Below are 15826 nucleotides of genomic sequence, written 5' to 3' on the forward strand. Positions count from 1 at the left end.
ACTTCCTTGAAAGCTTCCTCCTGCTCTTCTTCCCACCACCACTTAGTGTCTTTGTGAAGCAGCTTATACAGTGGGGCCAAAACTTTTGAGAGGTCCGGAAGAAACTTGCCATAATAATTCACCATGCCGAAAAAAGATCTGAGTTCAGTGACGCTCTTGGGGCTTGGGGCCTCCTTGATAGCTCTCACTTTGTCCTCCACTGGGCAAAGCCCCTCAGCTGTAATCTTGTGTCCCGGGTAGGTCACACTCGAAGCCAGGAACACACATTTTCCGCGTTTCAACCACAGCCCTGCATCTGAGAGTCTCTTCAGCACCTGTTCTAAGTTAGCCAGATGCTCCCGTCATCAAAATATCATCAAGATACACTGCTACGTACGGAATCCCCTGCAGCAAAGAGTCCATTGTCCTTTGGAAAATGGCAGGGCTAGACGCCACTCCAAACACCAGGTGATTGTATTTGAATAATCCCTTGTGCGTATTGATGGTGACGTACTCCTTTGAATCCTCATCGAGCAGCAGCTGTTGGTAGGCGTGGCTCATGTCCAGCTTTGTGAACAGCTTACCCCCTGACAGGGTCGCAAACAGGTCATCCACCCGTGGCAATGGGTGCTCCTCCAGCTTAGAGACCTGATTCACCGTAAGCTTGTAGTCCCCACATATCCTCACCGTTTTATCTGCCTTCAAAACTGGAACAATGGGAGCCGCCCACCTTGAAAACTGGACGGGCTCAATGATGCCCAGCCCCTGTAAACGTTCCAGCTCCTCCTCGACTTTGCCTTTCATAGCATTGGGCACCGACCTGGGCTTAAAAAAACGTGGTGTGGCCTCAGGGTCGACATGGAGTTTCACGGTCACGCCCTTCAGTGTGCCCAGCTCGTCCCTGAAAACGTTACTATACTGCTGCAGAATGTCCTCCGTCGTGTGTGCATACTTAATTTCATGCCAGCTGAGCCAGATTTTGCGAAGCCAATCGCGGCCCAAAAGACTGGGCCCACTGCCCTGAGCTATCACCAGCCTGGCTTCAGCCTTCTGACCCCCAGCTGAAATGTCCGCATATACCACCCCTAAACGAGGTATGGACCGCCCCGTATAGGTCCTGAGTTTGAGCTTTGATGGTCTGATGGGAGGCAGGTTGGACCCCCATGTCCTCCTGTAGATCTCTTCACTAATGACCGATGCAGTAGCCCCTGAATCAATCTCAAACTTAATGTCCTTTCCCTTGACAGTGACTGTGGCATAATATGGTTCAGGTGGTCCCTCATCCATTTCCACCCCAAACATGTTGTAGGCACACGCTGCCTCTTCGTCTGCTTCCCCTAGGTGGTGTGTGGCTGCCTGAGTCTGTTGAGCTTTCCCCTGCCCAGGCTTAACCTTACCCTTAAACTCCTGCACTTTTTAGCTAAATGTCCCTTTTTGCTACAAGCATGGCAGACAATATCTTTGAAGTTACAAACATTTGCATAGTGCGTCCCTCCACACCGAAAACATTCCACCTGCTCGCTGTTCCTGTCTACCAGTCTCCCTCCTGACTTGGAGCGCTGCCGTCGACTGCGACCCCCCCCCCCCCCCCCCATGCCCTTTCTGTATATCCTTGGCATTATCAGCAGCCATCTCCATGCCTTGGGAAATCTCTAGGGCTGTCTTGAAAGTCAATGGTGGGAATTCCCCTAACAAGCGGTGTTGAACGGTGGCATTATTAATGCCACATACTAATCTATCACGGAGCATGTCATCCAACACGGCTCCGAAATCACAATGCTCCGACGGCTGCCAAAGCTCTGCCACAAAATCGCCCACAGACTGACCTGGCTTCCGGACATGGCTGTGAAACTTGAACCGTTGAACTATCACCGAAGGCTTCGGATTGTGGTGGTTCCCCATGAGCTTGACCAGTTCATTGTATGGAATTTCTCCCGGTTTCTGCAGTGTAGCTAAGTTCTGTATCAGCTTGTACGTCCTTGCCCCACACACGCTCAGGAGAATAGAGCCCTTCTTAGCCTCCTCAGTAATTCCATTAGCACAGAAAAAGTGGCCCAACCTTTCCTCATACTCTGGCCACTCCTCGATTTGCTCCTCGAACTCACTGATATTTCCAAATGCAGCCATCCGAACACGAGTCTCCTCATCCGCTCACAGCTCGTTCGAAACAGGCTGACCCGTCCACAAAACCAGTTTACCTCGTCGCCAAAAATATGTGGTAACTTCCACTTTACGAAAAGACCACTCGACAATTTGATGGCCAAAAGAGCATATTTATCTGGGACGGCAAAAGATATTTACAATACAGAGGCTTCCAGGTACCTCGTGCGGCATGGGTGGAGGAACTATATACAATGCATACTGGGAGTAAAAAGAGTAGAAATAAAGACCCCGCCAACCCCGGATCCCGCCTCTTGCTACCAACAGCTCCCCGATTAGTATTAACTTACTTTTAATAATACTCACGTTACGACAGATGCTGCTTTCCTTGAGGGATCCATAATTAACATAGCTTTATAATTCAGTCTAAAAAAGCATGTTTAACCAGTAGAGTTTGTAGAGAAGATTGTGCTGGGTGATTCTTTACCTGGATTATCAAGGATATCGTTATTCATTAAAATGATTTACATGTTACATTGTTAGAGAGAAAAACAGTTACATGTCAAACATGTGCGTGTAAATGCTGCAAAGTTTGCTCGATTAAACTCAACCCGTTTTTTTTTAAACTGGGATTTTTATAGACTGGCTATCACATTTAATTGGAAAGTAAGCATTGGAACTTGGACGGAGCACCATCACTCTCTGTTATGTCTGCACTTAGGAAAGACAAACTTGGTGTGGGTTTAACGCGAGAATATTTTATTACTGAAATCTGGTCAACACTGAGCATGTGCGATCCGCTCACCCTTGAAGCTTCCTGTTCTGGGTGAACTGCCCCCATTGCCCACTGGGAATTGAAGTTCTTTATTATGCACCAATAATAGCTCAGAAGCACAGAAACACCTGCCCTAACATCTTCTGATGTGATTTGTGTTATATGTTATCCAGTAACATACCTGAGATGGTTATAAGGCCATCAGACAAAGGAGCAGAATTAGGCCATTCAGCCCATCGATTTACTATTCCTCTCAACCCCATTCTCCTTATGGTGGAGGTAGATGTGATAGGGGTGTTTTAATAGGCTTCTCAATACATGCAGAGAATGGAGGAATGTCCATGTGCAGGCTGAGGGTTTAGGTGTCATAAACACATGGGATCCTGCAGATGCTGGAAACCCAGAATTGCACGCACAAAATGCTGGAGGAACTCAGCAGGTCAGGCAGCGTCTATGCAGAGGAATAAACAATCAACGTTACAGGCCAAAGTCTTCATCAGGTGTAATTCGCTTAATTAGTTTAGCACGAATGATGAGCCAGAGGGCCCTTCGCTGTGCTGTACTGTTCTATGTTCTATGAAGTGCCTTGGGGGTTTTCCCTGCTTTGAACGTTCCACATAACTTGGTGTTGGGGATGGTGTTTGCTGTTACAGGTGTCAGTCATTTTTGAGGCCATTGAGAACCACTGGCTCTTCTTCCTAGGTTTGCTAATTAACAAGCTTTCGCGGTGACAAGACATTAATGCTCTTCATCTTCTTGTTTTGTCCTCAATTGTTCTTCTCCAGCCTCAGGGGAAACAAATCCCCCCCTGCTAAGCTGGTCGAAAATCCAAAGTAACTTGCCCTGGAATGTGATCCTGTTGCTTGGCGGAGGTTACGCCATTGCCAAAGGCTGTGAGGTATGTATCACAGAGATCTGATATCCTTGTACTTCATTGTTATTTTATTTAGAGATACTGCATGGCAACAGTTCCTTCCGGCCCAATTACACCCTCGTGACCGATCAGCCTACCAGCCCGGTCAGCGGTGTAGTGGCATCCACAGTGGGGCTCAAGGCGAGCGGTCCCAGCCGAGAATCAGACTGGCTCCTGGCATGCTTTCCATCTGTGCTGGGTTGAGTCTCGAGCTGGCCAGTCAGCCTTGTAAAACAAAAACAGAGAAAACGCTTGAGAAATGGCAGAAATGCCATCCAATGAGCCACAAGTCACGGAAAAGAACAACGGTGTACAACTTTGGGCTGCGGGCTGAAACCAGAGCACTCAGAGGAAAGCCGCTCAATCGCGGGGAAAACGCACAGCGGTGGAACTGAATCACCATCGCTGATGCTAACCTCTATGCTACCGCACCACCACAAAATAATCTTTGCTTACAATACTGTTTTAAGAAATGACCGATTTTGCAGCTTAAAGTCCAATTATTAATGGTGCTGCCTGGCTCCCTGGAAGTCTGTTACAACAATGAAAAGAATTACTGCTCTTACTGAATCTGTGTACTTGTTACATGGTACTGCAGATCAAAGCTTGGCACGGGACTTGGAATGCAGACTGTGAATTATTTTTCATTTGCAGAGCTACAAATCTGTTCACTCTCATTAGTTTGAAGGGGTGGAAAATCATGCAGGTTATCGACAGGGCTCACTTAAAAATGTCAGAAATCTCGATACGCTTCAAACTGAAGCCAAGGGCAAAAAATAATCCCTCTTATGTGTGGCCTCCGTCAGTCGTAGTCAACCATGGGTACTGCGCCTCTGGTAGTCACCGGGAGCGGCCTCTCCAGGGTGCAAGCCAGGGCAGAGTTGATATGGAGATCCGTCTGTTGCCCATGCAGTGGGACCCCCCTCTCCATGCTGATGACAGATCCAAAGGAACGAGGGAAGTCGATACAGTTCGGTGCCAGCAGCATCGCAGGAGTTGCCGTGCTGATGCCGGGTACAGTAGTCAGCCGCCTTCGGGACTCCAACTCCGGATTTTTCCTCGGGGTTTGCTCCCAAAGCCTTTCCCATGAGCGGGTATAGCCACAAGGCAGCGGAGGTTTGAAATCAGAGTTTGCCCTCTCCTAGATGAGCTACCATCCGTTGTTAATGAGCCCCGTCTGCCCGGAGCAACTGGTTTTGAGGTGCCAGTGGCCCTCCTTTGCCCCTTCTCCTGTCAGTGAGAACAGCTCCGCCGGGCATAAGAACTATGCCACACGTGAAGGCCAGGAGTTGGACTTGGTTGTCAGAGGCTGTTTGAGACGCACACCATGAAGAGCATTTGTTTAGCAGTGGGAGCTCGTCCCCACTACCACCCTTCAGCTGTGACTACCCTTGGAGTTACCCTCTTATTATAACCAGATTAATTTACGTCAGAGCATTGGTTGCATTAAGTATTTTTTTGCATTGGGTACAAAGTAGAATTAGCAGACCCTAGATTCCTGGCCAAGTCTTCAAGCACTGGGAGACTAGTTGGCAGATATGAACATTTTGTTCATTTAGAGCTGGAGTTCCCAACATTTTTCATGCCGTGGACCAATGCCAGTAAGTGAGGGGTCTGTGGACCCCAGGTTGGGAAGCCCTGGTTTGGAGATACAGCACAGTAAGAGGCCCCTGCAGCTCAATGAGCCCTTCTGGTCCAATTACACCCGTGTGACCCATTAACCTACTAACCCCTATGTGGGAGGAATCCAAAGCACTCGGAGGAAACCCATGTAGTCGTGAGGAGAACGGGCAGATTCCTTCCAGATGCACCAGAACCGAACCCCGGTAGCTCATGCTGCAATAGTATTACACCACTGTACTGCCCTGATGGTGACAACAAAACCACCAATCAGGGTGTCTGGTTTCTCCAACTATTACAATGTCTTTGTTTTCAGTTCTTATTTTATTCACCTCTGAGCTTTACTGTGTCTGCTGCCTTTGCTTTCTAGGCCTCCGGACTGTCCGTCTGGCTCAGTAACCAGCTTCACCCCCTTGTGAACATCAAGCCAAGCATCGCTCTCCTACTCATCTCTCTGCTAGTGACGTGCTTCACTGAATTTGCCAGCAAACACTGCCACCATTATAATACTGCTACCTGTTTTAATTAAGCTGGTGAGTTTCCACATTTGAAAATACAAGAAGTTGAAAGAAGATCTTGCATTTATTAAGTGCCTTTGTCAAACACAGGACATTGCAGCCGAAGTGCCTTTGTAACCTTACCTTCACTTTGCACACTCTAGGAGCACACAAAGTTGAAATTTCAAAGTTGCAAATTGAAGAGAATTTTGTTGGAATCAATAATAACATTTGCAAAATCAGTTTTGGTAAAAATGTCTTTTGCCCCTTCTTAAAAATCTTCTGTTATGTTTTGTAACTTTAAAACATTAAACTAATTCAAGGGAAGACACGGCAGTCTGGGAATACAGGTCTAACTTTGGGTTTACCTCAAGTGAGGCGTGCACGTGTCCTGTGGTAGCGTGATGGCATATGCAATTTGTGTATTTATACATATAACCCACATGAATTACTTAAACAAGAATGCTTAATCAAACAATATACAGTGTATATATAGAAAATTACTTAACTATTATTGAAATATTAAATACACAACATCTTTCACGGACTATTTTGCACCCTCATGAGAAAGCAGGGAGTGAATCGGCAGAAAAGGGCGTCATGGTTCACTGCTTAACAGTGCCAGCTGGAAGATCGGGGTTTGACTCCCAGCACTGTCTGTGAGGAGTTTGTACGTTCTCCCTGTGACCATGTGGGCTTCCTCTCGCGGCTCCGTTTCCTTCCACGTTCCAAAGACGTAGGTTTAGGGTTAGCGGGCCGAGGGCATGCTGTGTTGACGCCAGAGGAGTGATGGCAGTTTCAGGCTGCCCACAGGTAATCCTCGCTGATTTGATTTGATGTACGCGGCCACATTTCACTGTATGTTTCGATGTACACGTGACAAACCTTTAAATATAATGTCACATCGTAAAGAAAGCAACACCAACAGTGCCGAGCTCCAATGGGATGTCATTCCATTTCCACACCTGCGTCCCTGGACTGGACTTGAACTGGAACGCAGCCTTCTCCGGCCGCTCGGGGCTCTGTGACGCTAACACCGCTCTTCACTACGCCGAGGCTGTGGCCTGCTCTGGCTGCGTTGAGCTTTGCGTCTGAGGACTCACTTCCGCTCTGCATGCAGTTTGCTTACTTTCATTGTTTGCACAATTTGTTTTTTTTCTCTCTCTGAACATGGGGGGGGGGGAGGGGTTCAGTTGTTTGTGTTTCTTATTCTGCGTCTGCCTGTAAGGAGACGGGTCTCAAGGTTGTATAATGTATACAGACTTTGATAATAACTGTACTTTGAACTTTGAAAAACTGTAGCCACTCCTGGAGCCGAGTTCAAACACCAACATGGTATCTGGGGAATTTAAACTCAGTTCACTAACTACACAAGCAAATCTGGAAAAGGGGGGCTGGTATTAATGGAATTCTCACAAAACAGGGGAATACATTGCCCTCACCTATCACCTGCCAGTGTATACTCCTTCCACTGCCCCATCCTTTCATTCTGGCTTCTTCCGCCTTCCTTTGCAGTCCTTTGAAGGGTCTTGGCCCGTAATGTTCCCTTACATAGATGCTCCAGCATTTTGTATGTTGCAATATATTGTCCATCTGTGGACTGGGCTCTGTAGAGTACACTCACAAAAATGTTGTCTACTCTTATTTGCCCACTGAACTGTCTCAGAAAGTCATTTAGTTCAAGACAATTAAGAATTGAGTGGCAAAGTAACTGCTTGGCCAATAATATCTGAGTCTCATGGGTGGGTAAGTGAAGGGACTCGTCTCTGTTTTGGGACACACACAAAATACTGGAGGAACGCAACAGGTCAGGCAGCATCTATGGAGAGGAATGTTTTGGGTCAAAACCCTTCATCAGGACTGGAAAGGAAGGGGGAAGCCAGAATAAGATGATGGTGGGTGTGGGGGGGGGGGGGGGGAGAGGGGAATGAGTACAAGCTGGCAGGGGATAGTGGGAAGGTGTGTGGGTGGAGAAGGGGCGGGGTGAAGTGAGAAGCTTGGAGGTGATTGGTGGAAGAGGTAAAGGGCTAAAGAAGAAGGAATCTGATAGGAGGGGAGAATGGACCATGGGAGAAAGGGAAGGGGGGGGGCACTAGAGGAAGGCGATGGGCAGCTGAGGAGAAAAAGGAGTAGAAAGGGAACCAGAATGGGGAATGGAAAAAGAGAGAAAAGGCAGGGAGAGAAATGTTCAGAGTTAGAAAAATCAATGTTCATGCTGTTAGGTTGGAGTTTATCTGAACAGAATATGAGGTGTTGCTCCTTCAGGGCCTCGTCTGAAATGGCTGCACACTTTTTTCCCCATCTATCATCTAACATTGACGATGAACTAAAGGACCTTTGTTAACCTCAGGTAACATTTAAGTGGATAGTTAATGTGGTAGCCTTCTCCCAAGATCCGTCATCATGACCAAAGAAGAAATGTCCTCTACTTCATTGACAAATATGGAAGCTTGTCCAGTTTTTTAATTGCCTTGTGTGCAGTTGACCTCGCTGGTGAGGCTAGTAGTTAATGATATGTTACCTGCCAGCACATGAACCCTGCCCTCTGTTAGATAATATCTTTACCTGTTCGGTAAAACTGAAGAGATTGCAAGGTGCTATCTGAGGACAATCACTTCAGAGCCAGTAATATCGATGTGGGACTGGAGTCACACTTTGGCCAGATTTTTGCCCCAGTGAGCTCAGTGGGTTTTCGTGGTGTCCCAGCAACTTAAAGAACATCAGTCACAGCACCAAATTTCTAATTCCATTTTATTTAGTTAAAATCTGCAGTTGCTATTCAACTTGCATCTCATGGTTTTTTTTTCAGTCTAGAAAGCACATCCACTTGTTTAACCAGGAAAATGGTCTTTTACGTTTTTTTGTTCGGCCTCCCCCTCAAGGGGTTGTGGTAGCTTAGCCTCTGCCACCTACACTCATAACATAAGGCATTGTAACATTTAAGGTAACTTTCCTAAGTAAAAGTAGTTATAAATTGACTTGAACTTTGACCGATGTAGGTTACAGATCCTGTAACAAAACTTAAGATTCTCATCTCTGCCTTCGAATCACTCCACGCTTCCTAATTCTGTAAACTGCAGTAACCTCCGACTGATAGACATTGTGAAATTCAGTTATTTTGTGGCAGCAATACACAAACAATTACTATAAATAACAATCAAACAATAAATATGTAAATAAATAGTGCAAAAGAGGACTGGTGAGGTATTCTGACTTCTCCCCTTCCTTCTCAGTCCTGATGAAGGGTCTCGGCCTGAAGCGTCACCTGTTTGTTCTTTTCCATAGATGCTGCCTGGCCCGCTGAGTTCCTCCGCCATTTTGTGTGTGTGTTGCACAGTGAGGTAGTGTTCATGGATTCATGGTCTTCTCAGAAATCCGATGGCAGAGGGGAAGAAGCTGTTCCTAAAATGTTGAATTTGCATCTGTAGGCTCCCGTAGCTCCTTCCTGACGGTAGTGATGAGAAGAGGCCATGCCCCGGATAGAGAGGGATTTCAGTGATGGATGCCATCTCCTTGAGTACACCTTTTCAAGATGCCTCTGATGGTGGGGAGGATTGTGCCTGCGGTGGAGCTGGCTGATTCTGTAACTCTCTGCAGCCTCGTTCGATCCATGCACATTGGAGCCTCCCCTGCAGAATCCCCTCCATACACCTCCAGTCCTCTGTAGTTTAAAAGCTTGCCTATTTGAGCAAGCTTCCGTCGGCTTTCCAAGCAACCTCCTATCCAGGTTGGCATTCGGTGCTGCCTGCTAACAGTCCTTCGTAGGAACCCTGAGATTTGTAACGGTAGTGGAAACGCTGCACCAAAGCAAGTTGTGTGTCTGTTGCATTATAATTGAAGCATGCTATCTATATGAAATGTCGACTGAAGATGTACTTTGAGGTAGCAGTACTTACGTGTCTCAGACATCAGTGTGACTAGTGTTTGGTGAACTGTGCTTGTTCGTGAGGACAGCGTCTCACGCTATGTGCTAATCATTTATTCCAGTCTCTCCGGATGAGGGTGAACCCTCTGTTCCTCATGCTCCCAGCAACTGTTGTGTGCTCCTACGCTTTCATGTTGCCGATATCAACGCCTCCAAATTCCATTGCGTTTGCCACAGGCCATCTAAAGGTCAAGGATATGGTACGTACAATTTATGCTGTAGCCTCTGAGCCAAAATGGGCATTTCATTGACAGAATTTCTATCCAAATGAATCAGAATCAGGTTCAATAGCACTGGTACATGTCATGAAATTTGATGTCTTTGTGGCAGCAGTACAATGCAATACATATTAATAAAAGAACTGTGAATTACAGTAAGTATATTTATATTAAATAGTTAAATTAAATAAGTAGTTCCAAAGATAGAAATTAAAAAGTAGTGAGGTGGTGTTCATGGGTTCAATGTCCATTCAGAAATCTGATGGCAGAGGGGAAGAAGCTGTTCCTGAATCACTGAGTGTGTGCCTTCAGGCTCCTGTAGCTCCATCCTGATGGTAACAGTGAGAAGAGAGCATGTCCTTGGTGATAGAGTCCTTCACGATAGCTGCTGGCTTTTTAAGGCACCGCTCCTTGAAGGTGTCCTGGATGCTGGTGAGGCTCATGCTCATGATGGAACGAGCTGACCTTACAACTCTCTGCAGCTTATTTCGATCTTGTGCAGCAGTCCACCCAGTCCCCTACCAGAAAGTGATGCGGCCAATGCATAAAACTGTGGCACGATGCAGTAGATGTGGTGTACTTGGATCTCCTTGCCTTTGACAAGGTGCCGCACAAGAGGCTGCCTAGCAAGGTAAGAGCCTGTGGAATTACAGTGAAGTTACTAGCATGGGTGGAGCATTGGCTGGTCGGCAGAAAACAGAGAGTGGGAATAAAGGGATCCTATTCTGGCTGGCTGCCAGTTACCAGTGGAGTTCCACAGGGGTCAGAGTTGTGATACAAAAGCGTTAAAAAATACTGCTTTTTACGATGTATGTCAATAATTTGGACTACTGTATTAATGGATTTGTGGCTAAATTTGCTGATGATACAAAGATGGGTGGAGAAGCAGGTAGTGTTGAGGAAACAGAGAGCCTGTAGAGAGACTTAGATAGATTAGGAGAATGGGCAAAGAAGTAGCAAATGAATACAATGTTGGAAAGTGTATGGTCATGTACTTTAATGGAAGAAATAAACAGGTAGTCTATTAGTTAGATGGGGAGAGATTTCAAAATGCAGAGATGCAAAGAGACCTGGGAGTCCTTGTACAAGATGCTCTGAAGGTTATCTTCCATGTTGAGTCGGTTGTGAAGAAGGCGAATGCAATGTTGGCTTTCATTTCTAGAGGTATAGAATATAAGAGCAGGAATGTGATGTTGAGGCTCTATAAAGCACTCGTGAGACCACACTTGGAGTATTGTGGGCAGTTTTGGGCTCCTTATTTCAGAAAGGATATACTGACATTGGAGAGGGTTCAGAGAAGATTCACAAAAATGATTCCAGGAATGAAAGGGTTACCGTATGAGGAATATCTGGCAGCTCTTGGGCTGTATTCCCTGGAGTTCAGGAGAATGAGTGGGGATCTCATAGAAACATTCTGAATGTTAAAAGGCCTGAACAGATAAGATATGGTAAAGTTATTTCTCATGGTAGGGGATTCAATAGACAATAGACAATAGGTGCAGAAGTAGACCATTCGGCCCTTCGAGCCTGCACCACCATTTTGAGATCATGGCTGATCAATTACTATCAATACCCAGTTCCTGCCTTGTCCCCATATCCCTTGATTCCCCTATCCATAAGATACCTATCTAGCTCCTTCTTGAAAGCATCCAGAGAATTGGCCTCCACTACCTTCCGAGGCAGTGCATTCCAGACCCCCACAACTCTCTGGGAGAAGAAGTTTTTCCTTAACTCTGTCCTAAATGACCTACCCCTTATTCTCAAACCATGCCCTCTGGTACTGGACTCTCCCAGCATCTGGGACATATTTCCTGCCTCTATCTTGTCCAATCCCTTAATAATCTTATATGTTTCAATCAGATCCCCTCTCAATCTCCTTAATTCCAGCGTGTACAAGCCCAGTCTCTCTAACTTCTCTGCGTAAGACAGTCCAGACATCCCAGGAATTAACCTTGTGAATCTACGCTGCACTTCCTCTACAGCTAGGATGTCCTTCCTTAACCCTGGAGACCAAAACTGTACACAATACTCCAGGTGTGGTCTCACCAGGGCTCTGTACAAATGCAAGAGGATTTCCTTGCTCTTGTACTCAATTCCCTTTGTAATAAAGGCCAACATTCCATGGCCTTCTTCACTGCCTGCTGCACTTGCTCATTCACTTTCAGTGACTGATGAACAAGGACTCCGAGATCTCTTTGTATTTCTCCCTTACCCAACTCTACACCATTCAGATAATAATCTGCCTTCCTGTTCTTACTCCCAAAGTGGATAACCTCACACTTATTCACATTAAACGCCATCTGCCAAGTATCTGCCCACTCACCCAGCCTATCCAAGTCACCCTGAATTCTCCTAACATCCTCATCACATGTCACACTGCCACCCAGCTTAGTATCATCAGCAAATTTGCTGATGTTATTTTCTATGCCTTTATCCAAATCGTTAACGTAAATGGTAAACAGCTGTGGTCCCAATACCGAGCCCTGTGGCACCCCACTAGTCACCACCTGCCATTCCGAGAAACACCCATTCACCGCTACCCTTTGCTTTCTATCTGCCAACCAGTTTTCTATCCATGTCAATGCCTTCCCCCCGATGCCCTGAGCTTTGATTTTACCCACCAATCTCCTATGTGGGACCTTATCAAATGCCTTCTGAAAATCGAGGTACACTAAATCCACTGGATCTCCCCCATCTAACTTCCTGGTTACATCCTCGAAAAACTCCAACAGATTAGTCAAGCATGATTTACCCTTGGTAAATCCATGCTGGTTCGGCCCAATCCTATCACTGCTATCTAGATATGCCACTATTTCATCCTTAATAATGGACTCTAGCATCTTTCCCACCACCGATGTCAGGCTGACAGGTTGATAGTTCTCTGTTTTCTCCCTCCCTCCTTTCTTAAAAAGTGGGATAACATTAGCCATTCTCCAATCCTCAGGGACTGATCCTGAATCTAAGGAACATTGGAAAATGATTACCAATGCATCCGCAATTTCCAGGGCCACCTCCTTTAGTACCCTAGGGTGCAGACCATCTGGACCTGGGGATTTGTCAGCCTTCAGTCCCATCAGTCTTCTCATCACCGTTTCCTTCCGAATGTCAATCTGTTTCATTTCCTCTGTTACCCTATGTCCTTGGCCCATCCATACATCTGGGAGATTGCTTGTGTCTTCCTTAGTGAAAACAGATCTAAAGTACTCATTAAATTCTCCTGCCATTTCTCTGTTTCCCATAACAATTTCACCCAATTCATTCTTCAAGGGCCCAACGTTGTTCTTAGCTATCTTCTTTCTCTTCACATACCTAAAAAAGCTTTCGCTATCTTCCTTTATATTCCTGGCTAGCTTGCGTTTGTACCTCATTTTTTCTCCCCATATTGTCTTTTTAGTTAAGTTCTGTTGTTCCTTAAACACTTCCCAATCATCTGTCCTCCCACTCACCTTAGCTCTGTCATATTTCCTTTTTTTTAATGCTATGCAATCTCTGACTTCCTTTGTCAACCACTGTGGCCCCTTTTCCCCCCTTTGAATCCTTCCTTCTCTGGGGGATGAACTGATTTTGCACCTTGTGCATTATTCCCAAGAATACCTGCCATTGCTGTTCCACTGTCTTTTCTGCTAGGCTATCCGTCCAGTCAACTTTGGCCAGCTCCTCCCTCATGGCTCCATAGTTTCCCCTGTTCAACTGCAACACTGACACCTCCGATCTGCCCCTATCCTTCTCAAATTGCAGATAAAAGCTTATCATATTGTGATCACTACCTCCTAATGGCTCCTTTACTGCGAGATCGCTTATCAAATCCTGTTCATTACATAACACTAAATCCAGAATAGTCTTGTCCCTGGTCGGCTCTCATACAAGCTGTTCCAAGAATGCATCCCGTAGGCACTCTACAAACTCCCTATCCTGTGGTCCAGCACCAACCTGATTCTCCCAGTTCACCTGCATGTTGAAATCCCCCATAACTACTGCGACATTACCTTTGCCACATGCCAATGTTAACTCCCTATTCAACTTGCACCCAATATCCATGCTACTGTTTGGTGGCCTGTAGACAACACCCATTTGGGTCCTTTTGCCCTTACTGTTCCTCAGTCCTATCCACACAGACTCTACTTCTCCTGACCCTATGTCCCCCCTTGCAAAGGACTGAATCTCATTCCTCACCAACAGGGCCACCCCACCCCCTCTGCCCACATTTCTGTCCCTACGATAGCACGTATACCCTTGTACATTCATTTCCCAGGTCTGATCTCCCTGCAGCCATGTCTCCATTATCCCAACAACATCATAGTTACCCATTCGCACCTGGGCTTCAAGCTCATCCGCCTTATTTCTGACACTTTGTGCATTCAGATATAGAATTTTTAGCCCATTTCTCCTCTCTCTGTTTGAATCGCTGCCTATTGTGCTTAACCCAGCTCCCTGAACTCCCATCGGGCTATACCCCCCTAGAATTTTGTTGTCCTTCCTAAATTTACTTATTCTTTCAACACATTTAACTCCATGTTCCGTCAGACCATCCCTCTGTACACGAGTCCTCCTTATCACTTGTTCCGCCCCACCTTCCTCTACTACACACTTAATATTCCGGAACCGTGTAGTCCCCACCTGTCCTTTATTCTTCCTCTCGCTATCCTCTCTCACATTCTGGATCCCCGCCCCCTGCAAATTTAGATTAACCCCCCCCCCCCGAGAAGCACTAACAAACTTCTCTGCAAGAATGTTAGTACCGCTCCAGTTCAGGTGTAAACCGTCCCTTCGGAACAGATCCCACCTTCCCTGGAACAAAGCCCAATTATCTACAAACCTGAAGCCCTCCCTCCTGCACCTGCATTCTAGGACAAGAGGGCATGACTTCAGGATTGAAGGACTTCCTTTTAGAACTGAGATGTGGAGAAATTACTTTAGTCAGAGGGTGGTAAATCTGTGGAATTTGTTGCTACAAGTGGCTGTGGAGGCCAAGTTATTGGGTGCATTTAAGGCAGAGATAGATAAGTTCTTGATTAGTCAGGGCATCAAAGAGTATGGGGAGAAGGCAGGGGAGTGGGGATGACTGGAAGAATTGGATCAGCCCATGATTGAATGGTGGAGCAGACTCGATGGGCTGAATGGCCTACGTCTGCTCCTATATCTTATGGTCTTACAGATTAATCAGCTACCGTGGTGGCATAGTGGTGTAACAAATAGAGCCACTGCTTTTTAGCTCCAGTGACCCCATTTTGATCCTGGCATCTGATGATGCCCATACAGAGCTGGGGATTCCCATCCTTAATGCTTAATGGTATTAGTCTGTGGCGTAAACAAAGTTTGGGTATAGAGTTTGCAGGTTTTGCCTGTGATAGCATGAGTTTCCCCTGGGTGATGGGCTTTCATGCAAGACATGCAGATTGGTGGGATCTTTGCCAGCTAGAAATTACCCTTCATGTGTAGTTCAGCGATAGAACCTGAAGCAAAAGCACACTCATGTGGAACACTTTAAGGAGGGGTATGGAGGGACTTCCAGGGTTTAAGGCCTTGGCACTTGAATGCAAAACTTCCAATAGTAAAGTGGTTAAATTCAGGAATTATTAAGAAGTCACAAATGGAAAATATATAAAAACACAAAATGCTGGCAGAACTCAGCAGGCCAGACAGCATCTATGGGAGGAGGTAGTGACGACGTTTCGGGCCGAAACCCTTCATATATATTTTTTTCGCAATTGTGACTTCTTAATCATCTCTGAATTTAATTGTGTTATTATTGGCAGTTTTGCTTTTCAAATACAATATTATGTTGAAGAGTTCTGAGAC

The 15826-nt window shown here is 46.0% G+C and overlaps 1 protein-coding gene across 1 annotated transcript in view; it reads left to right on the forward strand.

Moving 5' to 3' along the window:
• slc13a3 (solute carrier family 13 member 3) overlaps positions 1-15826 on the forward strand; it is a 65705-nt gene that overhangs the window by 43306 nt on the left and 6573 nt on the right. The window contains 4 exon segments of the mRNA XM_073062043.1: positions 3640-3752; positions 5758-5874; positions 5876-5920; positions 9872-10009. Coding sequence (XP_072918144.1) covers positions 3640-3752; positions 5758-5874; positions 5876-5920; positions 9872-10009 — 413 coding nt within the window.

The sequence above is a fragment of the Hemitrygon akajei genome, chromosome 11 (genome assembly GCF_048418815.1).
Source record: "Hemitrygon akajei chromosome 11, sHemAka1.3, whole genome shotgun sequence".
Lineage (NCBI taxonomy): Eukaryota > Metazoa > Chordata > Chondrichthyes > Myliobatiformes > Dasyatidae > Hemitrygon > Hemitrygon akajei.